The sequence below is a fragment of the Lepisosteus oculatus genome, chromosome 4 (genome assembly GCF_040954835.1).
Source record: "Lepisosteus oculatus isolate fLepOcu1 chromosome 4, fLepOcu1.hap2, whole genome shotgun sequence".
Taxonomy (NCBI): Eukaryota; Metazoa; Chordata; class Actinopteri; order Semionotiformes; family Lepisosteidae; genus Lepisosteus; species Lepisosteus oculatus.
Genome location: NC_090699.1, coordinates 13,691,054 through 13,718,715, shown reverse-complemented (window position 1 = coordinate 13,718,715; position 27,662 = coordinate 13,691,054). Strand labels below are relative to the sequence as shown.

Below are 27,662 nucleotides of genomic sequence, written 5' to 3'. Positions count from 1 at the left end.
CAAGCACTCCTACACTAGGAGCCAGAGTCGGCTTCACATGACCTCCTGCAGGGAGAGAACGGCTGAACTTTGTGAACCGCAGATGTATTGTGCTCTTACCCCCTGCGGTTACCTGCCGGTTAATGTGTAGGTGACAGGAAAGTGACCCCCCCCCCCCACACACACACACACACACGAGAATTACACACGAAAATTACACACACCCACCCACACACACACACAAGAATTACACACATACAAGAATTACACACACACACATGAGAAGTACACACACTCACACACATGAAATTATACACACACAGGAATTACACACACACTCGAGAATTACACACACATGATAATCACACACACACAGAATTACACACACACAGAATTACACACATACAAGAGTTGCATACATACTGTAACTTGTGTTACAAACATGCACACATATGAGAAAAACAGACAAAAACAGTGTAATAAGAATTACACACATACACACATATCTCCCACGTGTGTGAGGTTCAGTTTGTGAGTCAGACAGAGACAGACAGAGAGAGAGAGAGGGGCAGACAGAGAGAAAGACAGGGAGAGGGAGAGCAGGAGAGAGACAGACAGGGACGGACAGAGAGAGAGACAGAGACATGGACACAGAGCCAGAGCAGGTTAGGGAGGTACTGGGACTGAAAACTGCTGCCTGTCATTTGCAGCCCACAGGCTGCTATCAGGAACACGTGGAACCAGTTACAGGGAATGTTCTGAGAGAAATTCCAGAAATAACAGACTGGTGTTATTTTAAGACACTCCCTGTAGGTAGAAGCAGGGTGTGGTTTGGGAACGTTTCTGGGAGGATGGATTTCCACCGTTGTGAGGGTCTGTAATTAGAGCACAACATTAGGGTGTGTCTCTTCTTTTAAAAGTAACAGAACTACACTGACAGACGTCACTCCTTCATCACAAAACTGGGCTATTAGTCTGCCTCTTTGCCCATCTGTGATTTGTTTTGTATTTTTACACTTTGTGGTTGTACATTTTGTTATAATATGTGATATAAAAAAACAGGACAGTTCTCCTGTACTGGGACTGTAGCTCCTATTGTAATGGGACTGTTCTCCTGTACTGGGACTGTAGCTCCTATTGTAACAGGACTGTTCTACTGTACTGGGACTGTAGCTCCTATTGTAACAGACTGTTCTCCTGTACTGGACTGTAGCTCCTATTGTAACAGACTGTTCTCCTGTACTGGACTGTAGCTCCTATTGTAACAGGACTGTTCTACTGTACTGGACTGTAGCTCCTATTGTAACAGGACTGTTCTCCTGTACTGGACTGTAGCCCCTATTGTAACAGACTGTTCTACTGTACTGGACTGTAGCTCCTATTGTAACAGACTGTTCTACTGTACTGGACTGTAGCTCCTATTGTAACAGACTGTTCTACTGTACTGGACTGTAGCTCCTATTGTAACAGACTGTTCTCCTGTACTGGACTGTAGCTCCTATTGTAACGGGACTGTTCTCCTGTACTGGGACTGTAGCTCCTATTGTAACAGGACTGGTCTACTGTACTGGACTCTAGCCCCTATTGTAAGGGGACTGTCCTCCTGTACTGGACTGTCCTGCTGTACTGTCCTGTGTGTTTGTTGTTAAGGTCCGGTGCCGCAGGTGTCCAAGGGCACACACATCATCATCCCGCTGGCTGAGGAGCTGGAAGACAACCGCTGGGAGGCCAAGATAGTGGAGAAGTCGGGCTGCCAGATCAAGCTGTCGGTGAACTCCCCGGCCACTGCGCTGGTCAGCAGGTACCAGCTGAGCGTGTCCACGAGCAGCCAGGGCGTCAGGGCCAGCAGCAGCCATGAGGCCCAGGGCGACGTCTACATCCTGTTCAACCCCTGGTGTGAAGGTCAGCACAGCGGCACCTCGACACTCCCACACACTCTCACACACTCACACACTCACACACTCACACTCTCTCACACTCTCTCACTCTCTCACACTCTCACACTCTCTCACTCTCACACACTCACACACTCACACTCTCTCACACTCTCTCACACTCACACACTCACACTCTCTCACACTCTCTCACTCTCTCTCACACACTCTCTCACACTCTCACACTCTCTCACACTCACACACTCACACACTCACACACACTCTCACACACCCACACACTCTCACACACTCTCACACACTCTCACACACACACCCAGGGCGACGTCTACATCCTGTTCAACCCCTGGTGTGAAGGTCAGCACAGCGGCACCTCGACACTCTCTCACACTCACACACTCACACACACTCTCACACACCCACACACTCTCACACACTCTCACACACACACCCAGGGCGACGTCTACATCCTGTTCAACCCCTGGTGTGAAGGTCAGCACAGCGGCACCTCGACACTCTCACACACACTCTCTCACACTCACACACTCACACACTCTCACACTCTCACACACTCTCACACACTCTCACACACACACCCAGGGCGACGTCTACATCCTGTTCAACCCCTGGTGTGAAGGTCAGCACAGCGGCACCTCGACACTCCCACACACTCTCACACACTCACACACTCACACTCTCTCACTCTCTCACACTCTCACACTCTCTTACTCTCTCACTCTCACACACTCACACTCTCACACACACAGACACACACACCCTCACAGATACACATGCACAGAGACACCCACACTCCTGTGTGTCATTCCTAGATGACACAGTATTCCTCGACGATGAAGAGGAGAGGAAGGAGTATGTGCTGAACGACACTGGCATGATCTACTACGGCACAGACAAGCAGATCGGAGCGCGAACCTGGAACTACGGGCAGGTGAGGGCAGAGAGACGAAGAGCAAGATGAAGAGACCTGTGTCAGTGTGTCAGTCAGAGTGTTGTTCAGTGTGTCAGTGTGAGACAGTGAGATGAAGTGACCTGTATCAGTGTGTTGTTCAGTGTGTCAGTGTGAGACAGTGAGATGAAGTGAGCTGTATCAGTGTGTCAGTCAGAGTGTTGTTCAGAGTGTCAGTGTGACACAGTGAGATGAAGTGAGCTGTATCAGTGTGTCAGTCAGAGTGTTGTTCAGAGTGTCAGTGTGACACAGTGAGATGAAGTGACCTGTATCAGTGTGTCAGTCAGAGTGTTGTTCAGTGTGTCAGTGTGAGACAGTGAGATGGAGTGACCTGTATCAGTGTGTCAGTCAGAGTGTTGTTCAGTGTGTCAGTGTGACACAGTGAGATGGAGTGACCTGTATCAGTGTGTCAGTCAGTGTTGTTCAATAAGTGTGTCAGTCAGTGGCTCTGTTGTGTCATTGTTCTGTTCCTAGCCAGCCATTCATTTACAGTCTGGATTCAGTAGAGACATGGGCTGCCATCAGAAAACTATTTGGCTTTATTATTGACTCACCTCTTTCTGTCTCTCTCTCAGTTTGATAATGGTGTCCTGGAAGCCTGTCTGTTCCTGCTAGATAAGAGTGATACACCCCACTCAGGGCGCGGGGATGCAGTGAACGTGGTCAGAATCATCTCTGCCTTGGTGAGAATCATGATTACTTCTGCTTTTTATATTAGTATTTTCTGACTCAGACCTGCAGTTCCCATCTGTGCCTGCACACGGAGTGGGGGCGCTGTAACACTGGATTACTGACAGCCTGCTGTTATGTCTGTAAATTGACAAGCGCCTGTGTCTCTCTCTGTCCGCTATCCTTCTCTCTTCCTCTCCCTCTTCTTTCATCTGAATCCCTGTTCCCTCCCTCTCCCTACTGCTCCCTCTCCTCTCTTCCATTCTCTCTCCATCTCTCTCCCATTCCACACCTCCTCTCTCTCTCCTCTCTCCCATTCCACACCTCCTCTCTCTCTCTCCATCTCTCTCCCATTCCACACCTCCTCTCTCTCTCTCCTCTCTCCCATTCAACACCTCCTCTCTCTCCATTCATCTCTCTCCCATTCCACACCTCCTCTCTCTCTCTCCCATTCCACACCTCCTCTCTCCATCTCTCTCAGATTAACTCTCTGGATGACCGCGGGGTGCTGGAGGGGAACTGGTCAGGTGACTATCTGTGTGGACGAGCCCCCACTGCATGGGGAGGCAGTGTGGACATCCTGCTGCAGTACCACAAGTCGGGGGGGTCCCGGTCAAGTATGGGCAGTGCTGGGTCTTCGCAGGCGTCACCACCACAGGTACCAGTGTGACCTCCTGTAGTGTCCAGTCAGTGTGTCTGTATGAACCCCTCTCTCTCAGTGCAGTGTTAATGTACTGGAGTGTCCAGTCAGTCAGTGTGTCTGTATGAACCCCTCTCTCTCAGTGCAGTGTTAATGTACTGGAGTGTCCAGTCAGTGTGTCTGTATGAACCCCTCTCTCTCAGTGCAGTGTTAATGTACTGGAGTGTCCAGTCAGTGTGTCTGTATGAACCCCTCTCTCTCAGTGCAGTGTTAATGTACTGGAGTGTCCAGTCAGTCAGTGTGTCTGTATGAACCCCTCTCTCTCAGTGCAGTGTTAATGTACTGGAGTGTCCAGTCAGTCAGTGTGTCTGTATGAACCCCTCTCTCTCAGTGCAGTGTTAATGTACTGGAGTGTCCAGTCAGTCAGTGTGTCTGTATGAACCCCTCTCTCTCAGTGCAGTGTTACTGTACTGGAGTGTCCAGTCAGTCAGTGTGTCTGTATGAACCCCTCTCTCTCAGTGCAGTGTTAATGTACTGGAGTGTCCAGTCAGTGTGTCTGTATGAACCCCTCTCTCTCAGTGCAGTGTTAATGTACTGGAGTGTCCAGTCAGTCAGTGTGTCTGTATGAACCCCTCTCTCTCAGTGCAGTGTTACTGTACTGGAGTGTCCAGTCAGTCAGTGTGTCTGTATGAACCCCTCTCTCTCAGTGCAGTGTTAATGTACTGGAGTGTCCAGTCAGTCAGTGTGTCTGTGTGAACCCCTCTCTCTCAGTGCAGTGTTAATGTACTGGAGTGTCCAGTCAGTCAGTGTGTCTGTATGAACCCCTCTCTCTCAGTGCAGTGTTAATGTACTGGAGTGTCCAGTCAGTCAGTGTGTCTGTGTGAACCCCTCTCTCTCAGTGCAGTGTTAATGTACTGGAGTGTCCAGTCAGTGTGTCTGTATGAACCCCTCTCTCTCAGTGCAGTGTTAATGTACTGGAGTGTCCAGTCAGTCAGTGTGTCTGTGTGAACCCCTCTCTCTCAGTGCAGTGTTAATGTACTGGAGTGTCCAGTCAGTGTGTCTGTATGAACCCCTCTCTCTCAGTGCAGTGTTAATGTACTGGAGTGTCCAGTCAGTCAGTGTGTCTGTGTGAACCCCTCTCTCTCAGTGCAGTGTTAATGTACTGGAGTGTCCAGTCAGTGTGTCTGTATGAACCCCTCTCTCTCAGTGCAGTGTTAATGTACTGGAGTGTCCAGTCAGTCAGTGTGTCTGTATGAACCCCTCTCTCTCAGTGCAGTGTTAATGTACTGGAGTGTCCAGTCAGTGTGTCTGTATGAACCCCTCTCTCTCAGTGCAGTGTTAATGTACTGGAGTGTCCAGTCAGTCAGTGTGTCTGTATGAACCCCTCTCTCTCAGTGCAGTGTTAATGTACTGGAGTGTCCAGTCAGTCAGTGTGTCTGTATGAACCCCTCTCTCTCAGTGCAGTGTTAATGTACTGGAGTGTCCAGTCAGTCAGTGTGTCTGTATGAACCCCTCTCTCTCAGTGCAGTGTTAATGTACTGGAGTGTCCAGTCAGTCAGTGTGTCTGTATGAACCCCTCTCTCTCAGTGCAGTGTTAATGTACTGGAGTGTCCAGTAAGTCAGTGTGTCTGTATGAACCCCTCTCTCTCAGTGCAGTGTTAATGTACTGGAGTGTCCAGTCAGTCAGTGTGTCTGTATGAACCCCTCTCTCTCAGTGCAGTGTTACTGTACTGGAGTGTATTAACCCCTCTCTCTCTCTGTCTGTCTGTCAGTGCTGCGCTGTCTGGGTATTGCTGGACGCCCTGTTACGAACTTCAGCTCCGCCCACGACACGGACGTTTCCCTGACCACCGACATCTACTTCGACGAGGACATGGAGCCGCTGGAGAGCCTGAACTCCGACTCCATCTGGTGAGGCGGCGCGACCGTGAGCTCATCGCCGTGACGCCAGGGCCCGGCCGGCGGCGGCGCGCTCACGCCCCTCCCCCCCCTCGCCCCCCAGGAACTTCCACGTGTGGAACGACTGCTGGATGGCGCGGCCGGACCTGCCCCCGGGCATGGGCGGCTGGCAGGCGGTGGACGCCACGCCCCAGGAGACCAGCCAGGGCACCTTCTGCTGCGGCCCGGCCTCCGTCAGCGCCATCCGCACGGGCATGGTCTACCTCAAGCACGACACGCCCTTCATCTTCGCAGAGGTGCGGGGCCCTGTCCCTGTCCCTGTCCCCGTCTCTCTGTCAATACCTGTCTCTCTGTGTCTGTCCCCGTCTCTCTGTCAATACCTGTCTCTCTGTGTCTGTCCCCGTCTCTCTGTCAATACCTGTCTCTCTGTGTCTGTCTCTCTGTCAATACCTGTCTCTCTGTCAATACCTGTCTCTCTGTGTCTGTCCCCGTCTCTCTGTCAATACCTGTCTCTCTGTGTCTGTCCCCGTCTCTCTGTCAATACCTGTCTCTCTGTGTGTCTCTCCCTGTTTCTGTGTCTGTCCCTGTCTCTCTTTCTGTGTCTGTCTCTCTCTCCTGATCCTTCTCTCTCTGTGTTTGTACTCGTCTCTCTCTCTGTACCTGTCTCTCTCTATCTCAAGAATGAAGTCGGTGTCTGTCTCTCTGACTCAGACACACACCACCCATCATGTTCACCCAGTTTCTCCATCTCGGGCTCCGTACACACAGAGCGTCGTCGGTGACCCCTCTCTCCTCCTCTCTCCCCGTCTCCCAGGTGAACAGCGACAAGATCTACTGGCAGAGAAACCCAGACGGGACCTTTAAAAAGATCCACGCGGAGACGAAGGCCGTCGGCCACTGCATCAGCACCAAGGCTGTGGGCTCCAACGAGAGGATGGACATCACTGACCTCTACAAGCACCCCGAGGGTGAGAGAGAGGAGAGAGAGGGGACAGAGAGGAGAGAGAGGGGAGAGAGAGGGGACAGAGAGGAGAGAGAGGAGAGAGAGGAGAGAGAGGAGAGAGAGAGGGGACAGAGAGGAGAGAGAGGAGAGAGAGGAGGGAGAGGGGACAGAGAGGAGGGAGAGGAGAGAGAGAGGAGAGAGAGAGGAGAGAGGAGAGAGAGTGAGGAGAGAGAGAGGAGAGAGAGAGGAGGGAGAGAGGAGAGAGAGGAGGTGAGAGAGGAGAGAGAGGGGACAGAGAGGAGAGAGAGGAGGGAGAGAGGAGAGAGAGGGGACAGAGAGGAGGGAGAGGAGAGAGAGAGGAGGTGAGAGGGTGAGGGACAGACAAGAGGAGAAGAGCGGAGGTGAGAGGGTGAGGGAGAGAGGAGGTGAGAGGGGTGAAGGAGAGGAGAGAGAGGAGGTGACAGGCTGAGGGACAGACAGGAGGAGAGAGGAGGTGAGAGGGCGAGGGACAGACAGGAGGAGAGAGAGGAGGTGAGAGGGCGAGGGACAGACAGGAGGAGAGAGGAGGTGAGAGGGCGAGGGACAGACAGGAGGAGAGAGGAGGTGAGAGGGCGAGGGACAGACAGGAGGAGGAGAGAGGAGGTGAGAGGGCGAGGGACAGACAGGAGGAGAGAGGAGGTGAGAGAGCGAGGGACAGACAGGAGGAGAGAGGAGGTGAGAGGGTGAGGGACAGACAGGAGGAGAGAGGAGGTGAGAGGGCGAGGGACAGACAGGAGGAGAGAGGAGGTGAGAGGGTGAGGGACAGACAGGAGGAGGAGAGAGGAGGTGAGAGGGCGAGGGACAGACAGGAGGAGAGAGGAGGTGAGAGGGCGAGGGACAGACAGGAGGAGGAGAGAGGAGGTGAGAGGGCGAGGGACAGACAGGAGGAGAGAGGAGGTGAGAGGGCGAGGGACAGACAGGAGGAGGAGAGAGGAGGTGAGAGGGCGAGGGACAGACAGGAGGAGAGAGGAGGTGAGAGGGCGAGGGACAGACAGGAGGAGAGAGGAGGTGAGAGGGCGAGGGACAGACAGGAGGAGAGAGGAGGTGAGAGGGCGAGGGACAGACAGGAGGAGAGCCTACACTGTACACTCACCCATTCCCCCCCGCCTCTGTCCACCAGGATCGGAGGAGGAACGCATCGCCGTGGAGACGGCCTGTCGCTATGGCACCAAGCCCGACGTGTACAACCCCCCCGCGTCCGCAGACGTGGGCATCGAGGTGGCCCTGAAGGGGGAGGAGCCCCGCATGGGCGGAGACGCCACCCTGGCCATCACCATCCGCAACACCAGCGCCGCGCCGCGCAGTACCACCGTCCACAGCCAGGTGGCAGTCATGTACTACACCGGCGTGCTCAAGGCCGCCGTCCGGAGGGACACGGTGCTCATCGGGCTGCAGGGCAATGAAGGTGAGGCTCCGTGGCCCTCTCACGCCAGGCTCACGACGGCCGGCGACGGGGGCGAGGGACACTCGGGGCCACACAGGGGTCGGTCTCCCTCTGTGGCCAGTGAGCTCCGATTCACTGATTCACTGTGTTGAAGTTGAGGGAAACGGTGGTCAAGGCAATGGAGGAAATGACCAGTCCAGAGCTACAGTAACATCAGTTTCCTGTTTCCAGTTTCTAGCAGTCAGTCAGTGTGTCTGTATGAACCTCCCTCTCTCTCTCCCTCTCTCTCTCTCTCCCTCTCTCTCCCTCTCTCTCTCTCAATTTCAATTCAATTCAATTCAATTCAAGGTGCTTTATTAGCATGACCGATGGGTACAATCAGTGTTGCCAAAGCAAATAAAAATAATAAAATTAACATAGAACAAAACAAAAAAATAGAAGTAAAATAAAATCTACAGACATGTTACAGACATTTACAACAAAGACATATTATATAATATTGACATACTGTAGGCAGCTGGAGCATTATTGGGAGACGGACTCACTGTTCCTCAGACTGTGACAGGAGATCACATACTGGGCTGCCAGATCAACTGAGTTCCCTCCTCCCTCTCCCAGTAGGATTGGGACCTGTTGTGGTTTTGGCAGGTGTGGGAACTCTGGGATTAGATTTCTGAATTTCGGGAAGAATGTTTCTCTAATCCCAGAGTATCTGTCACAGTGCAGTAGGAAGTGCACCTCTGTCTCTATTTCTCCCTGCTGGCAGTGGGAGCACAGCCTGTCCTCTCTGGGCAGCCAGGTCTGCCTGTGTCGCCCAGTTTCTATGGCCAGGTTGTGGTCACTGAGCCTGTACTTCGTCAGGGTCTGTTTCTGTTTGTTATTTTTTATTTTGGTCAAATATTCAGCTAGTGTGTATTGTCTGTTTAAGGTTCTGTAGCATTCCAGTTTATGTTGTGTTTGTGTGTGTGTGTCCCAGTGTGTGAGATATTGCTGTTTGATCTGTGCTGTGATGTGGTTGAGTCTGGGTTGTGGTGCTCTAGCAGTGCTGTCCTGAGGCTGGTTAGTGTTGGTGTGGCTCAGGTCGGTGAGCCTCAGGACCAGCTGGCTCAGGGGGCTCTGTTTTGGGCTCAGCTCTTGGCTCAGCAGGGCTTTGTGGTGGTAGGAATTTTGGTCGCTGTTTTTTAGGTGTAGCCAATACTTTAATATTCTTTTCTGTATGTTTATCAATAGTGGGTACTGGCCTAATTCGGCCCTGCACCCGTTGTTAGGAGTTTTTCTCTGCACACGGAGGATGATTCTACAGATCTCCATGTGCAGAGTTTCTGTGGGGTGTTTGTCCCATTGGGTGTAATCCTGGTCTGTGAGGGGACCCCAAACTTCACTGCCGTATAGGGCAATGGGTTGGATTACACTTTCAAATATTTGGAGCCAGATTCTTGTTGGTGGGTTGATGTTGAAGAGCCTCCTTCTTATTGCGTAGAAAGCCCTGAGTGCCTTCTCCCTCAGTGCCTTCACTGCCAGGTCAAAACTCCCGGAAGAGCTGATGGTGAGACCGAGATATGTGTAGCTGGATGTGTGCTCCAATGTGTTCTTGTTCAGTGTGAATTTGTACCTGTTTCCCTGAGGTCTGGCTTTCTTCTGGAAAACCATAACTCTGGTCTTGTCCAGATTGACTGTCAGTGCCCAGGTCTGACAGTACTGCTCCAGCAGTGCCAGGTTCTGCTGCAGCCCCTGTTCTGTGGGCGACAGCAGGACCAGGTCATCTGCGTAGAGCAGAAACTTGATTTCTGTGTCGTGTAGTGTAAGACCAGGAGCTGCAGACTGCTCCAACATTCCTGCTAATTCATTGATATAGATATTGAACAGTGTTGGGCTCAGGCTGCAGCCCTGTCTCACCCCGCGGCCTTGGGTGAAGAATTTAGTCCTTTTGTTTCCAATTTTCACTGCACATTTGCTCTCTGAATACATTGATTTAATGATGTCGTACACTTTGCCCCCTATGCCACTTTGGAGTAGTTTATAAAACAATCTCTCATGCCAAATCGAGTCAAATGCTTTTTTGAAATCGACAAAGCAGGCAAAAATTTTTCCTTTGTGTTTTTGGTGGACGTGTTTGTCTATCAGTGTGTGTAGGGTGTAAATGTGATCAGATGTGCGGTGATCTGGCAAGAAGCCAATCTGACTTTTACTCAGGACATTGTGTTCGGTAAGGAAGGCCAGTATTCGTGTATTTAGGATACTGCAGAATACCTTCCCCAGGTTACTGTTCACACAGATGCCCCGGTAGTTGTTGGGATCGAGTTTATCTCCACTCTTATAGATGGGCGTGATCAGTCCTTGGTTCCAGGCCTCGGGGAAACATCCGGCTGTCATGATGAGATTGAGGAGTTTGAGCAGGGCTTGTTGCAACTTTGGGCTGCTGTGTCTCAGCATCTCATTTATGACTCCATCATGGCCACAGGCTTTGCGTGGTCTGAGGGCCTGGAGTTTGTCCAGTAGCTCCTGCTCAGTGATTGGGGAGTCTAAGGGGTTTTGGTTGTCTTTGATAGCCAATTCCAAAATTTTGAGTTTTTCATAAATGGTGTTTTGGTCTGATTGATTTGTATTTGGGAGCTTTTCATAGAGATTTTCAAAGTATGTTTGCCAGATTGTTCCATTTTGGATGGCCAATTCTTCTGGTTTTGATTTGTTTAAGTTGTTCCACTTCTCCCAGAAACAATTCTGATTTAGTGACTCCTCAATTTCTGCAAGTTGTTTGTCTATGTATGTGTTTCTTTTCTTTTTCAGCGTGTGTTTGTAAAGTTTTACCATGTCACAGTACCTGAGTCGCAGATCTGTGTTGTGTGGTTGTCTGTGTTTTTCATTTGAGACTTTTCGTAGTGCATTTCTGATGTTTTTGCACTCCGTATCAAACCACTTTTCTTTTGCTTTTGTTTTTTGGTAGTTTTTTGATGTAGTTGTTTTTAGCTTAGATTTTGATGCTAGTTTGTGGAATAGGTGATTTAGTTTTTGTGTGGCCAAGTTTATGCCTAATTTGTTGGTTTGATACGGAGTGTTTAGGAATGTGTCCATCAGTGTCTGAATTTCCTCATGGCCCAGTGCAGTTTGGTATCTGTCTAGGCTGTCTGTGTCCCATCTGTATGCCTGGTTGAGGTCATACAGCTGGCTGGGCTGTGTCAGTGTGTCTCTGTGCTGGTGTGTTCTCTTCATGTAGAGTGTGATCTGGCTGTGGTCGGAGAGGGGAGTTTGTGGCCTGACAGTGAAGGCACTGATACAGGAGGGGTCCAGGTCGGTGATGGCGTAGTCCACCACACTGCTGCCCAGAGCTGAGCTGTAGGTGAACCTGCCTAGAGAGTCCCCTCTAGTCCTGCCGTTGACGATGTACAGGCCCAGCCCTTGACAGAGCTGCAGCAGCTCGCGCCCGGTGCTGTTGACCGTGGTGTCATGGCTGCACCTGTGTGAGGTGACCGGTGTGTGGTACAGAGGGGATTGTCCGAATATGTGAGTATTTCCCTGTGTGCTGGTGAAGTCTGCCAGTGTGCCTGTTCGTGCGTTGAGGTCACCACAGAGCAGCACGTTTCCCTGGCCCTGGAAGTGACCGATCTCCGTGTGGAGACTGGGGAGAATTCCCTCACTGTAGTAGGGGGATTCTGAGGGCGGGATGTAGACAGCACACAGGAAAACCTCGTTTTCTGTACAGATGGTATTTCTTTTGATTTTAAGCCAAACTCGTGACTCTTCTTTCTTTACTAATTGTATGGAGTGACTGAGCTCCGCTCTGTACCACACAATGATCCCCCCAGAGTCTCTGCCCCGGGTGATTTGGGGTTTTTTGACAGAGGGCACCATGATCTCCTTGTAGCCTGGGGGACAGTGGGTAGCCAAGTCTCCCCGACACCATGTCTCCTGTAGGATCATGATGTCTGTCTCCTTTACATCCTTGATAAATTCAGGATCAGTGCTCTTCAGCCCAAATGCTGACGAGCCCAGACCCTGAATGTTCCACATACTTATCTTTAGAGATCTCATTGTCATCGTTTGAATTATCTTTGCAATTTGTTATTGTTTTCTGGAACTGTATCAAATTTGTGTCGGACATTTGCATCATCAACAGAAACAAGTATTGTGCTGGGTTTTTGTCTGTCGCTGTGGGTGATGGAAGTTCAGCTCATAAGCCGGGTGCAGATGAGGTTCAGGAGCTGCCGGATTTCTCCCAGCTCCAAACCACTCGGGACTGCTGGTCTGGCCAGGGCTGCGGCGTAGCTGTGCAGGAGGGGCTTGGTCCGGCTCTGTTGTTGTGCTGGGTGGGGAGGGGTTGTGGTTCTGGTCCGGTTCAGCTGCTGGTCTGGGTGAGGGGCATGGGGTGGGGCGCTGGTTCTGGTCCTGTTCGGTCGTTGGTCTGGGTTGGAGGGCTGTAGGGTGGTGCTGGTTCTGTTCTTTGTGGGTTGAGCTGGTCTGGGTTGGGGGTGTGGGTGCTGGGGCGTTCCTCTGGTAGTCCTCCTGTTTCTCTCTGGGATGCTGTTTGGGTGTCTGCCCAGTGTGGTGTCTTTTAGAGTTTTTGTGAAGAGTCCAATGGTCTGTTTTTTGAGGTGTTTATGGTCGTGTAGATGCTGTGGTCCAAGGGTGGAGTGATGGGCCAGATAGACGTTTGGGAGCAGGGCGCAGCACCGTGAGATCTCGGCATTGATTCTCTGGATGGTGTGGTGCTGCTCGTCCTGTCTCGGCAGCAGGGTGGAGATGACAATTCGGGCGCGAGGGAACTCCTGTATGGCCCTCTCTGCCACTCTCCTGATGGACTGGGCCACCTGCTCCCTCTGGGTCCTCAAGTCGTTGGTGCCGGTGTGGATGATGATGTGCTGAGGGGCTCCCAGTACCGACCTGGACAGCAGCTGCAGGGCCTTCTCTGTCGTCGGACACCAGAGCTTTGCTGTTTGTAATCCCGGGAAGAGCCTGTGCTCATCGATGTACCTCCCGTTGGAGTCGATGAGAAGGGCTACTTCCATGCGTCTGCCTCTGGTGTCCAGTCTGCTGGAGGGGCGCTGTGCTGCCGGGCGGGGGGCTGCTTGGGGGGGTGCAGTGTGTGAGGTGGAGGAGTTGGGTGGGGCCGGGTGTGTGTGTGGGTCACCCTGAGTGTTCGGCAAGGTGGGTGTGCTTTTGGGCAGTAGAGTTGTAAGGGGATTTGGGGTGCCGGGGGGTGCAGTGGGTGTGGTGTTTGCTACGGTGGGGGTACTGGGTAAGTGGGAGTTGGTGGTGGGGGTTGTAGGGGTGTCAGGTTGTGTGGAGGTGGGTGTGTCTTTGCGGGTTGGTGGTGGGTGTTGTGAGTTGTGTGTTCTGGGTCTCAGGGCTGTTCTGTTGCAGTCAGGGCTGCAGTGGGAAGTAGTGAGTTTCCTCAGCTGGTCTTTGAGAGTCTTGCTTGTCCTCTCCGCGAGCTGCAGCTCCTCTCTCAGCTCTGCTACTTCCGACTGCAGCTTACTGTTGTCCCGCAGCAGCTCCTCCATCTGTACCCTGAGCTGTTTGTTGGAGGTTTTACATTCGTTCCTGTGTTTGTTAACCTCGTCTCTTAGCTGTTGTGCTGTCTGCCCCTCTATGAGTCTCCCCAGCATCAGCTCCTTGAACTCAGTGAAGTCCAGCTCCAGAGCAGAGAGTTTCTCTCTCAGGAGGCGCACTGTGCTGTGGTCACAGGGGGGTTGGTGTGGGCTGTGTGTGTCCGGGTGGTGTGTTTCCGTGTTGCCGAGGGCTACACTTTTGCTGGGCTGTTCTGTGGCTGAGGCTGTGTTTGTGGGCTCTGAGTCAGGTGGAGCTGAACTCTCCGGTGTGGCGGGCATCAGGCTGCTGGGTCTCTCTCCTGTTTCTGGGGGAGGTTTCTCCAGGTCGGCCTGTGTTTTAAGGTCTGTGAACTTTTCCTCGAAAAGCTCCAGAGCGGCCTCACTGCCCTGTATCATCACTGTACCATTGTGGTAGGTGTTGACAGTCAGGACAGTGTCTTCTACCTCGCTGTCGCCCCCTATGGAGATTTGCCTGCCTTTGCTGATGCCCCTTCTGGTGGTGTTTGTATAATTCTTACACACAGCTGTGTGCCAGGCATTCGGATGCTCAGTAAAAAAGAGCAGGTTGGTTTTTATGTGCTTTTCTCCTGCCTGGCAGTAGTCAGCAATGAGGGTCTCTGGGTTTTCTTTCATCCAGGAGTCTTTGTACTGTTTCCTGGTCTTAACGGTTTTCACGTCCTCAGGGTACTGGAGTACTGTGCTGAGGGGGCAGGGCTGGTCCAGTGGGGCTGTGTTCTGCTCTGTACTCATCTTGCTCTTTTAAATACAATGGGCCCAGGTGAGAAGAGCAAACAGACGGCCTGGCTCGGGCGTTTTGAATACAATCAGCCCCCTGTTGCTTGGGAACAGGTTCTTCAACTTTGGCCTTTTGAGTGTAGTGGGCCCAAGTGGTATTTTGTTTAATTTAAACTTTAAGGTACCTTTTTCTAAAGACTTTTTAAACTTTTATCTACAAAACAGTTCAATTTTTTAGAGGCTTCTTCAAGAAAGGAGAAGAAAGAACAGGGCTTACCAGGTGTTTTTCGTGTTGATGGCTGAGTTCTTGGCTTCTCTTGATGCTGCTTGTATTTTCCCTTTCCTTCTTGTTTCCTTTGGTGTACTTTTTCTCTTTCTTTCTTTCTTTCTTGTCTTCTTATTCTTATATCCTTGTTTTAATGATTCCTTTTCTGTTTGTTCCTCTTCATCTCTTGGGGATTTTTCTTTTTGGAGTTTTTCCTCAGGTCCTTTATCCTCAGGTGTAGCTGTGTCTTATAGTTGATCTTCAGTTTTTTAGATGTTCGCTTTGTTGATTTTTTTTTTTCCCAATGGCAAATTATTTCTTTACTTCTGTAGTTTTCTTTAGTTTTGTTAGATGTTGCCTTATTCCTAGACTATTTGTTCAGTTCCAGAAAACAATAAAATCTCAAAGAAATTAGGAGCTCATCTTCTGTGCTGCCTCTCTCTCTCTCTCTCTCAGTGAAGACAGTGGACTGGGTCCTCCCCTATAAGGACTACCAGGACAAGCTGGTGGATCAGGCGGCTCTGATGCTCATTGTGACGGCCCGGGTCAGTGAGACGGGACAGGTTCTGGCCACTCAGTACTCGTTCCGCTTACGCACGCCTGACCTGAACATACAGGTAATCAATCAATCAATCAATCAATCAATCAATCAATCACGCTTTTCCACCTGCACGGTATCAGTCATTCAGAGTTAAGACTCACTCAAGCGTTTTCCACACATCCAGGTCCGCAACGAGGAATAAATAAATGAGAGTAAAAGTACCAGCCAGCTGTCTCTTCATGCACGATCTACACAACTAATCAATAGCTAGCAATCAATTACACCAGACCTGCACGAGTCACTGGGAGTGATAATCAATGTCGATCAAGAATGCGGGTGCCAGATACGTTTTTCTCTGATTGATAAAATCATTCGTTTACTAGCAGGTCCTGGAAAGGGAATGTGTGCTGGTAGCCCAGCAGGTGTGAGTTGCGCGACTGTCAGGTGGTTCTGATCGCTGTTGTGTGCGTTTCCAGCCACTAGGGGACGCTGTGGTGGGCAGCGAGATGACGGCGAAGATCACCTTTACCAACCCCCTCCCCATCGTACTGAAGGGAGTGGTGTTCAGGGTGGAGGGACTGGGCCTGCAAAGTGTTCGTGAGATCGCAGTGGGGTGAGAGAGCTACGTCCATCCTTTTCTCTGTCTCTGAGTATGTCTTACTTCACACACTGTCTGTCTTAACTGGAGTTACTACTGTTCACGTACTGTGTTAATGTACTGGAGTGTCCAGTCAGTCAGTGTGTCTGTATGAACCCCTCTCTCTCAGTGCAGTGTTAATGTACCGGAGTGTCCAGTCAGTCAGTGTGTCTGTATGAACCCCTCTCTCTCAGTGCAGTGTTAATGTACTGGAGTGTCCAGTCAGTCAGTGTGTCTGTATGAACCCCTCTCTCTCAGTGCAGTGTTACTGTACTGGAGTGTCCAGTCAGTCAGTGTGTCTGTATGAACCCCTCTCTCTCAGTGCAGTGTTAATGTACTGGAGTGTCCAGTCAGTCAGTGTGTCTGTATGAACCCCTCTCTCTCAGTGCAGTGTTTATGTACTGGAGTGTCCAGTCAGTGTGTCTGTATGAACCCCTCTCTCTCAGTGCAGTGTTAATGTACTGGAGTGTCCAGTCAGTCAGTGTGTCTGTATGAACCCCTCTCTCTCAGTGCAGTGTTAATGTACTGGAGTGTCCAGTCAGTCAGTGTGTCTGTATGAACCCCTCTCTCTCAGTGCAGTGTTAATGTACTGGAGTGTCCAGTCAGTCAGTGTGTCTGTATGAACCCCTCTGTCTCTCTCTCAGTGCAGTGTTAATGTACCCCTCTCTCTCAGTGCAGTGTTAATGTACTGGAGTGTCCAGTCAGTCAGTGTGTCTGTATGAACCCCTCTCTCTCAGTGCAGTGTTAATGTACTGGAGTGTCCAGTCAGTCAGTGTGTCTGTATGAACCCCTCTCTCTCAGTGCAGTGTTAATGTACTGGAGTGTCCAGTCAGTCAGTGTGTCTGTATGAACCCCTCTCTCTCAGTGCAGTGTTAATGTACTGGAGTGTCCAGTCAGTGTGTCTGTATGAACCCCTCTCTCTCAGTGCAGTGTTAATGTACTGGAGTGTCCAGTCAGTCAGTGTGTCTGTATGAACCCCTCTGTCTCTCTCTCAGTGCAGTGTTAATGTACTGGAGTGTCCAGTCAGGGTGTCTGTATTAACCCCTCTGTCTCTCTCTCAGTGATATAGGTAAACACTGCACAGTCAATCTGACAGAGAAATTCGTCCCTACGCGCTCCGGCCTCAGGAAACTTATCGCCTCGATGGACTGCCGCCAGCTCACCCAGGTGCACGGGGTCACGGAGATCGATGTGAAGGAGAGGCTGTGAGCCCCCCTCGCTCCAGCCCCCCCCACGCTCACCAGCCGTGTCTCTCGAGCCGCGAGCTCTCTCCCCACCCCAGCCTCCCTCCGCTGCTGTGAGAGGGGACAAGCGCCGTCTCGCAGAGAGGCTGTGAAGCGCCGTCAGAGAATGTTTCCCCACACACACACCCCTCTGACTCTCTGTCCTCTGTCCTCTGCCCCTCTACCCTCTCTACCCACTCTGTCCTCCTCTGTTCTCTGCCCCTCTGTCCTCTCTGCCCCTCTGTCCTCTCTGCCCCTCTGCCCTCTCTGCCCCTCTGTCCTCTCTGTCCTCTCTGCCCCTCTGTCCCCCTGCCCTCTCTGCCCCTCCGTCCTCTCTGCCCTCTCTACCCCTCTGCCCTCTCTGTCCCTCTGTCCTCTCTGCCCTCTCTGCCCTCTCTGTCCTCTCTGTCCCCCTGCCCTCTCTGCCCCCCTGCCCTCTCTGCCCTCTCTGTCCCCCTGCCCTCTCTACCCCTCTGTCCTCTCTGTCCTCTCTGCCCTCTCTGCCCTCTCTGCCCTCTCTACCCCTCTGCCCTCTCTGTCCCTCTGTCCTCTCTGTCCTCTCTGCCCTCTCTGCCCTCTCTGCCCCTCTGTCCTTCATGCTCGATTGTTGGTAGAGGCACGAAACAACGACAGCACAAAACACCGAGCACGAAAGGGAGCAGGCCCTTACACTGCAGCGTGGCATCTGGGACCAGGGCCGGATGCTGAGGTGCAAGGCTGCAGTGCACCCCAAAGAGCACATGGCGGGGGGCGTCTCCTTGACCCACCACCTGTAAGAACTGTCCCAGTGAGGCTCTCCCAGTCCCAGTGCGTGACCACTGCCCAGACTCCCCCCCGAGGAGACGTCAGCCTCTGGCAGAGCTACGGGGAGGAGGGCAAGAGGGTTCTCACATTTCACATCTGTTTTGTTTTATTTTCATAACGATCTGATCGGACTTTGCACTGTAAGGAAAGGTCCAGTGAACCGGATCAGCTGTGACCAGTCACTAGAGACATGAACAAAACTCCAGTGAAAAAGCAATCTGAGCCACACTGGGCTTTCCTAGACTTTACTGGACTGGACTGACTGGACTGTGATCTTGATTAGTGATTAACTGAGATTATAATCAGACTCCACTGACACTATCAGAGCAGTGTGAGACTCTCCAGGCTGGACTGGACTGACTGGACTGTGATCTTGATTAGTGATTCACTGAGATTATAATCAGACTCCACTGACACTGACAGAGCAGTGTGAGACTCTCCAGGCTGGACTGACTGGACTGTGATCTTGATTAGTGATTCACTGAGATTATAATCAGACTCCACTGACACTATCAGAGCAGTGTGAGACTCTCCAGGCTGGACTGGACTGACTGGACTGTGATCTTGATTAGTGATTCACTGAGATTATAATCAGACTCCACTGACACTGACAGAGCAGTGTGAGACTCTCCAGGCTGGACTGGACTGACTGGACTGTGATCTTGATTAGTGATTAACTGAGATTATAATCAGACTCCACTGACACTGACAGAGCAGTGTGAGACTCTCCAGGCTGGACTGGACTGACTTTAACATAAACTGGATTAGTTATTGACTGTGATTATATTCAGACTCCACTGACACTGACAGAGCAGTGTGAGACACTCCAGGCTGGACTGGACTGACTGGACTGTGATCTTGATTAGTGATTCACTGAGATTATAATCAGACTCCACTGACACTGACAGAGCAGTGTGAGACTCTCCAGGCTGGACTGGACTGACTGGACTGTGATCTTGATTAGTGATTCACTGAGATTATAATCAGACTCCATTGACACTGACAGAGCAGTGTGAGACTCTCCAGGCTGGACTGGACTGACTGGACTGTGATCTTGATTAGTGATTCACTGAGATTATAATCAGACTCCACTGACACTGACAGAGCAGTGTGAGACTCTCCAGACTGGACTGGACTGACTGGACTGTGATCTTGATTAGTGATTAACTGAGATTATAATCAGACTCCACTGACACTGACAGAGCAGTGTGAGACTCTCCAGGCCGGACTGGACTGACTGGACTGTGATCTTGATTAGCGATTAACTGAGATTATAATCAGACTCCACTGACACTGACAGAGCAGTGTGAGACTCTCCAGGCTGGACTGGACTGACTTTAACATAAACTGGATGAGTTATTGACTGTGATTATATTCAGACTCCCACTGAATGACAGGCATTTACAATTATTGATATAAAGATAGTTTGTGACATTTCAGTAATATGTTTGGTGGAGCCTGAGATCAAGGATGTTAGGTAGGAGAGTCATTAGTTATTGCTTTTAACCTCAGCATTATTATTATTATTATTATTACTCTCTACTATAAACACGATTTAAAAATCTCTCATCAGCCTGTGTGGCATGCTCATGCACAGACTGCAGTGAAGTCTTTCTGTCCTCCTGCTCCATTCCTGTCAATCAGAACTTGTAAACTCCTCTGTGAAGTCTCTGACTTCGGTCTTGATGATTGTGACTGTTGCTGTACTCAAATGTTTCCGTCAGTATTACCTGCCTGAAGAGCTGTGTGAAGGATAATTGTTAAGGTGTTTTAATTGTGTCGACTGTACATAGTTGAACTCATGTAGCCTGTATACTGTTAAGTGTGTTGACTGTACGCAGTTAAACTCATGTAGCCTGTATACTGTTAAATGTGTTGACTGTACCCAGTTAAACTCATGTAGCCTGTATACTGTTAAATGTGTCTACTGTACACTTTTTTGTATTTGATTGTTGTCAAAATGAATAAATACTGCCAATATCACAGGTATTCTCCAGTGAGAGGTGAAGTCTGCTGTCATCTGCTTTCTTCTGCCAGTTCCTTGTTATCTCAGTGCAGTGTTAATGTACTGGAGTGTCCAGTCAGTCAGTGTGTCTGTATGAACCCCTCTCTCTCAGTGCAGTGTTAATGTACTGGAGTGTCCAGTCAGTCAGTGTGTCTGTATGAACCCCTCTCTCTCAGTGCAGTGTTAATGTACTGGAGTGTCCACTCAGTGTGTCTGTATGAACCCCTCTCTCTCAGTGCAGTGTTAATGTACTGGAGTGTCCAGTCAGTCAGTGTGTCTGTATGAACCCCTCTCTCTCAGTGCAGTGTTAATGTACTGGAGTGTCCAGTCAGTGTGTCTGTATGAACCCCTCTCTCTCAGTGCAGTGTTAATGTACTGGAGTGTCCGCTCAGCAGGACGAATTTTTTAGACCGAGTCTTGAACGCTAAACCGCTGCGACACCTAGCGGTCAATCCTATGTATTACCACATAGAGAGAGAGAGAGAGGTTTCCCAGTCGTGTACAGCCTGGATACCAAAGCTGCTGTAATAAAGGTGCGGCAGTGCAGCCCCACGCGTGTCCTGTTCGTGTGGGTAAACCGCCCCAGGACGACCCGTTTGTCTCACCCGGGCCCAGAAACAACGGCCGCTACCTTTCCAACCAGAGTGGAGAAGCGCTCTTAATGGCGCCAGCACTCGCTGCGGCATGGTCAATGACTCTGGGAATACAGTCCGCTCATCCTATTCTCCAGTGTAACTACTAGGGGTTTAAAAACTCTTCGAAAACGTCGCCGGTCGTCTTTCCCGACACGGAAGCGAATTGCGGCGCATATCCGGTTCCGTGTGCCTCCGCAACGCAGGAATGATCCCGGCGGGGCACTAGGGGGGCGACATCTTTAACAGGTTGCGGTGACAAACGCCCTTTCCGCGGAAAGATTGAACTGACGGAAGCGCCGTGGAAAACGATGTTTTTAACCGCGCTTCGACCGGTCCGTACATTCCCGCCGAATCGCCTGTGACGGTCCGGCCCTTGGCGTCCGGTTGCCTAGCGACGCCCGCTGACTTCCGTAGCCCTGGTCGCTTAGCAACAGCGTTTCCGCCCCGGGCGACTGTAGCCGTGTTTTGTGCGGGAGACCCGGACCGGACCGTCTACCGCTGGAAAATGACGGAAGTTTTACTTTTTACCTCTTGTTTCCTCAAGCTCGGGCAGCGGCTGGGAAAGACTCCGTCTTACTCGCTTTCAGAGGTAGGTCAGGCCAGAGTGAATCCACCACAACCGACTTTCAAAAAAGCCTCTCCTTTCACCATACAGGCCTGATACAGAGAGAGGCTGCCTCACCCCCTACAGCAACACATCCCACTACAAAACACACACACACACCCACACAGGAATGGCAACATCACACAGGCACAGAGGAGACACACACACACACACAGGGTCTGACAGACACACCCCACACACAGAGACAAATGCATAGAGTGAAACCAACACATTGTGCTCATTTTGTTAACAAGTGGCTCACTGGAGGAAAGTTTATTCTTTACAGAAGGTTTAGAAAAAAAACACACAAACTTTCCCAAGCCAGGAGCCCGAGGGCCGTGGAGACGAGCCGACGAAGGAGTCAGCGCGCAGACTGAGGAACTCGGTGCGCTGTTACGGCCATCAGAGCCAGCTGCAGTTCCACCGCTGGGCCTGCGGGCTCGGGGGGGGCGCTCTCGCGCACAGGGGTCCAGGGGGGCCGGGCAGCCGGTCAGATTCCAAAACGAAATCCAGAGTTTCAGTCGTCGTCTCTCCACTCGTTCATCTACACAACACCAACAAGTGAACAAAACAGGGGGCTGAAAACATACGAAAAGCCTGTGAGCAGTGCTCTGTCCATTCCCGACGCAGCTAAACAAGTATAAGAATATGATCATCTCTGCCATTCCCTCTGTCCTGTGTGGGCTCGCCCTGCGGTCTGCAGTTCTCCAGCTGTGCCTGACAGGGGGCGCTATCGCACCAGAGTACTGCTAGCAGCGTTAGCGGTTTTATTCATGTGCCCTTCATGCCGAAGCAACTGCAAAGCTGTCTCTGCAGGGATGGGGATGGGGATGGGGTGGGGGCGCCGAGTCGGGGCCTGCCCTGGGTGAATCAAAAATATCCGAAGGAGCATCACAGTGAGCAGCGACCAGCAGCAGGGGGCGCTCCTGCCTTCTCGCCCTGGCTCTGACCTCGCACCCTGGCCCACCGCACTCGGCAGCAGCCCAGAGCCCCGTAAAACCAGGAGTCCGGATCAAAAGCAGGGGTCCCAGCCTACGGGGCTCCAATCCGGGTCACCCTGGGGCAACTATCACTGTACGACCAGAGACCGATCGGGAGGGTCATTTGTTCCTACAGTTGCAAGTAAAAACTTGTGAACCCTTCGGAATCGCCTGGATTTCATAAAAATGTGGTCTGATCTTCAGCTGAAAGTCACAAGACTAGACAAACACAATCTTCCTAAACTAATAACACGCAAACAATTGTACGTCTTCTTGTCGGTACTGAACACATCGTTTAAACATTCACAGAAAAAAAAGTATGTGAACCTCTATTGACTTCTCCAAAAGCTAACTGGAGTCAGGTGTTCCCATCAATGACACGAGACTGGAGGTGTGGGTTGGAGGTGCCCTGCCCTATAAAAAAGGCACACAAAGGCTGGTTACTGACAGAGTCTGCTCTTCTCAAGAAAGAGCTGTTCACGTGAACCATGCCCCGATCAAAAGACCTGAGAAGAACTGTGGAGATGCATAAAGCTGGAAAAGGCTACGAACGCATTTCTAAAGGCCTGCGTGTTCATCAAGCCACAGTAAGACAAACTGTCTACAAATGGAGGAAATTCAGTACTGCTGCTACTCTTCCTAGGAGTGGGCGTCCTGCAAAGATCACAGCAAGAGTGCAGTGTGCCATGCTGAAGGAGGTGAAAAAGAACTCTAGGGCAACAGCAAAGGACCAGCAGAAATCTCTTGGACTTGCCAAAGTCTCTGTTCATGTGTCCACTATAGGAAAAACACTGAACAAGAAGGGTGTTCATGGAAGGACACCACAGAGGAAACCACTGCTCTCCAAATAAAAACACTGCTGCACATCTCTAGTTGGCAAGAGACCACCTGGATGTTCCACAACGCGTCTGGGACAATGTTCTGTGGGCGGATGAGACAAAAGTTGAACTCTTTGGCAGAAATGCGCGACGCTATGTTTGGAGGAAAAAAAGCACTGCACACCGACACCAAAATCTCATCCCAGCCGTGAAGCATGGTGGAGGGAGCATCATGGTTTGGGGCTGCTTTGCTGGCTCAGGGCCTGGACAGCTTGCTGTCACAGAGGGTACAAGGAATTCAAAATTGGATCAAGACATTTCACAGGAGAATGTCAGGGTAGCGGTCCGTCACCTGAAGCTCAACTGAAGTTGGGTGATGCAGCAAGACAATGACCCTAAACACAGGAGTAAATCAACAACAGAATGGCTTAAACAGAAGAGAATTCGTGTTCTGGAACGGCCAAGTCAGAGTCCAGACCTCAGCCCAGTTCAGATGCTGTCTCATGACCTGAAGAGAGCTGTTCACGCAAGGAATCCCAGAAATATCAATGATCTGAAACAGTTGTGCAAGGAGGAATGGTCTAAAATTCCTCCTATCCGTCCTGCAAGCCTCAGCAGCTACAGGAAACATTTGGGGAAGCCTATTGCTGCTCAAGCAGGTTCTACCAGTTACTAAAGACAAGGGTTCACAATTTTTCCAGCCTGGACTGTGAATCTTTAAACGACGTGTTCAATATTGACAAGAAGTACAATTGTTTGTGTGTTATTAGTTTAAGCAGATTGTGTTTGTCTATTATTGTGACTTCGTTGAAGATCAGACCACATTTTTATGAGTCATTAATGCAGAAATCCAGGTAATTCCAAAGGGTTCACAAACGTTTTCTTGCAACTGTATATGGGAACTCTGGGCCTTGAGGGCTGAGCGCTCTTCAGAATTTGGTGTCAAATGGTCCCTAACTTCCTCAATTTAAGCCAGTCGCCCGTCCAGCTCATCACTGTTAAGCTTCTCCAGGCCTGGAGAAATTGGTGATTTAACAGTGACTTATAAAGCCAGCTGGGCTGAAGCACATCATACCAGTGGAGTTTCTCCAGAACAGACAGGGGCAGGGCGCAGAGCCACCTCCCATTCCACCCGCCAATATCCCACAACACCACTGGGATACCTGTGCATCTCCACTGTTGAAAGAAATCAAGGTATCGGCTTCAACAGCATGAAGCCACAGCACGTTCCACGCCCCCACCCCTCTCTGTGTAAAGAAGAGCCTCCTGTCCTGACTGGAGGAGCTCACCCAGCTGTGTCTGGAGAGAAGCCAGGGTATCGGTTTCAACAACATGGCTGGGCAGCTTGTTCCACACTCCCACCACCCTCTGTGTAAAGGCAATCCTTCTGTCCTGACTGGAGGCTCTCACCCAGCTGTGTCTGGAGAGAAGTCAGGGTATCGGCTTCAACAACATGGCTGGGCAGCTTGTTCCCCACCCCCACCACCCTCTGTGTAAAGGCAATCCTTCTGTCCTGACTGGGGGGGTCTCACCCAGCTGTGTCTGGAGAGAAGTCAGGGTATCGGCTTCAACAACATGGCTGGGCAGCTTGTTCCCCACTCCGGGCCCAGCAGATCACACACACTCACCTGGCCCAGGGGCGGGGAGGGGCAGGGGGCGGGGCCGGTCCTCTCAGCCAATGAAGTTGATGACGACGAGGTGCAGCACGGTGTGGGCGAACAGGAAGTCGGCGAAGGCGCGCTCCGGGGAGATGCCCAGGAAATCGCCCTTATTCTGGGGGTTGATCTGGATGCGCAGGCAGACTGGGAGAGAGAGGGAACAGGGAGGCAATATCAGGGTTAGCGCACATCCCAGGAAAACCCAGAGCGACCGAATAAACGCAGCTATCCGCCGACCTCCAGAGAGCAGACAAAGGGATGCAGCTCCACAGAGCTGGAAAACACAGCCAGAAATCCACAGCCTCGTGGCAGAACTCCACGCTCATGCGTCCCCACACAGTCCCGGCGAGCAGCGACGGGCCGGAGCACAGGGCTGACACCAGCCCCGCACAGACAGGGACAGTCGACTGCAGACCATCACACCCGTCGAGCAGGCATTCAGAGAAGGAAAGACCACAGGGCACCAGGGACATGGGGGAACATGCAGACTCCACACAGACAGCAGACCACAGCATGTGAAGCAGAAGCGCTGACTGTCCTGTCCAACCACATACCATTTTAATCACACTGGACACTCCAGGACATGAACACTGCACTGAGAGAGAGGGGTTCATACAGACACACTGACTGACTGGACACTCCAGGACATTAACACTGCACTGAGAGAGAGGGGTTCATACAGACACACTGACTGACTGGACACTCCAGTACATTAACACTGCACTGAGAGAGAGGGGTTCATACAGACACACTGACTGACTGGACACTCCAGTACATTAACACTGCACTGAGAGAGAGGGGTTCATACAGACACACTGACTGACTGGACACTCCAGTACATTAACACTGCACTGAGAGAGAGGGGTTCATACAGACACACTGACTGACTGGACACTCCAGTACATTAACACTGCACTGAGAGAGAGGGGTTCATACAGACACACTGACTGGACACTCCAGTACATTAACACTGCACTGAGAGAGGGGTTCATACAGACACACTGACTGGACACTCCAGTACATTAACACTGCACTGAGAGAGAGGGGTTCATACAGACACACTGACTGGACACTCCAGTACATTAACACTGCACTGAGAGAGAGGGGTTCATACAGACACACTGACTGACTGGACACTCCAGTACATTAACACTGCACTGAGAGAGAGGGGTTCATACAGACACACTGACTGACTGGACACTCCAGTACATTAACACTGCACTGAGAGAGAGGGGTTCATACAGACACACTGACTGGACACTCCAGTACATTAACACTGCACTGAGAGAGAGGGGTTCATACAGACACACTGACTGACTGGACACTCCAGTACATTAACACTGCACTGAGAGAGAGGGGTTCATACAGACACACTGACTGACTGGACACTCCAGTACATTAACACTGCACTGAGAGAGAGGGGTTCATACAGACACACTGACTGACTGGACACTCCAGTACATTAACACTGCACTGAGAGAGAGGGGTTCATACAGACACACTGACTGACTGGACACTCCAGTACATTAACACTGCACTGAGAGAGAGGGGTTCATACAGACACACTGACTGACTGGACACTCCAGTACATTAACACTGCACTGAGAGAGAGGGGTTCATACAGACACACTGACTGACTGGACACTCCAGTACATTAACACTGCACTGAGAGAGAGGGGTTCATACAGACACTCTGACTGGACACTCCAGTACATTAACACTGCACTGAGAGAGATGGGTTCATACAGACACACTGACTGGACACTCCAGTACATTAACACTGCATTGAGAGAGAGGGGTTCATACAGACACACTGACTGACTGGACACTCCAGTACATTAACACTGCACTGAGAGAGAGGGGTTCATACAGACACACTGACTGACTGGACACTCCAGTACATTAACACTGCACTGAGAGAGAGGGGTTCATACAGACACACTGACTGACTGGACACTCCAGTACATTAACACTGCACTGAGAGAGAGGGGTTCATACAGACACACTGACTGACTGGACACTCCAGTACATTAACACTGCACTGAGAGAGAGGGGTTCATACAGACACACTGACTGACTGGACACTCCAGTACATTAACACTGCACTGAGAGAGAGGGGTTCATACAGACACACTGACTGGACACTCCAGTACATTAACACTGCACTGAGAGAGAGGGGTTCATACAGACACACTGACTGACTGGACACTCCAGTACATTAACACTGCACTGAGAGAGAGGGGTTCATACAGACACACTGACTGACTGGACACTCCAGTACATTAACACTGCACTGAGAGAGAGGGGTTCATACAGACACACTGACTGACTGGACACTCCAGTACATTAACACTGCACTGAGAGAGAGGGGTTCCGCGCGTCTTACCCCCGAGGATGAAGGAGCCCACGCAGGAAATGAAGCCGGAGAGAAAGCTGTTGAAGGGGAAGGTGCCGACCAGCAGGCAGTAGAGGAACTGCAGCGCCCCGGTCAGCAGGATGTACAGCAGATACGCGTCCACCACCTTCAGCCGGTTGAGCGTGCTGCTGGAGTACTCGTCCAGGAACCGGGAGATCACGGACAGCACCGAGTTCGACATCGTGGGAAGGAGGGCGTGGGGCTTGCTGAAGAGGTCGCTGCCAAAGTGCCTGGGAATCCCAATCCTTGTGCCCGTCTGTCCAGAACCGGAAATCCCCGCGCTGCTCTCCGAAGAAGACGTGTCGCTCCGTCAGTCGGGAGAGACAGGAAACCGGTGTCGCAGCGAAAAGGGACCGACTCGCCCCCCCAGCCTCAAGCATTAG

At 51.2% G+C, this 27,662-nt stretch overlaps 2 protein-coding genes across 2 annotated transcripts in view; one reads left to right on the top strand and one right to left on the bottom strand.

The window, feature by feature from the left end:
- The window catches only part of LOC138238387 (protein-glutamine gamma-glutamyltransferase K-like), a 38,366-nt gene extending 18,195 nt beyond the window's left edge, over positions 1–20,171 (top strand). The window contains 12 exon segments of the mRNA XM_069188819.1: positions 1,630–1,881; positions 2,702–2,820; positions 3,414–3,521; positions 3,989–4,108; positions 4,111–4,165; positions 5,920–6,058; positions 6,150–6,342; positions 6,861–7,014; positions 8,149–8,433; positions 15,415–15,575; positions 15,976–16,112; positions 17,198–20,171. Of these exon segments, the coding sequence (XP_069044920.1) occupies positions 1,630–1,881; positions 2,702–2,820; positions 3,414–3,521; positions 3,989–4,108; positions 4,111–4,165; positions 5,920–6,058; positions 6,150–6,342; positions 6,861–7,014; positions 8,149–8,433; positions 15,415–15,575; positions 15,976–16,112; positions 17,198–17,345 (1,871 nt within the window). The 3' untranslated portion in view covers positions 17,346–20,171.
- Positions 20,172–21,645: 1,474 nt separating this feature from the next.
- Positions 21,646–27,589, bottom strand: dad1 (defender against cell death 1). Its single transcript, XM_069188818.1, has 3 exons — positions 27,250–27,589; positions 24,834–25,007; positions 21,646–21,951 (listed from the first exon to the last, which is right to left on the bottom strand). The coding sequence occupies exons 1-2, from the start codon at positions 27,458–27,460 to the stop codon at positions 24,877–24,879; spliced, it is 342 nt and encodes a 113-aa protein (XP_069044919.1). The 5' UTR covers positions 27,461–27,589; the 3' UTR covers positions 21,646–21,951; positions 24,834–24,876.
- Positions 27,590–27,662: the final 73 nt, after the last annotated feature.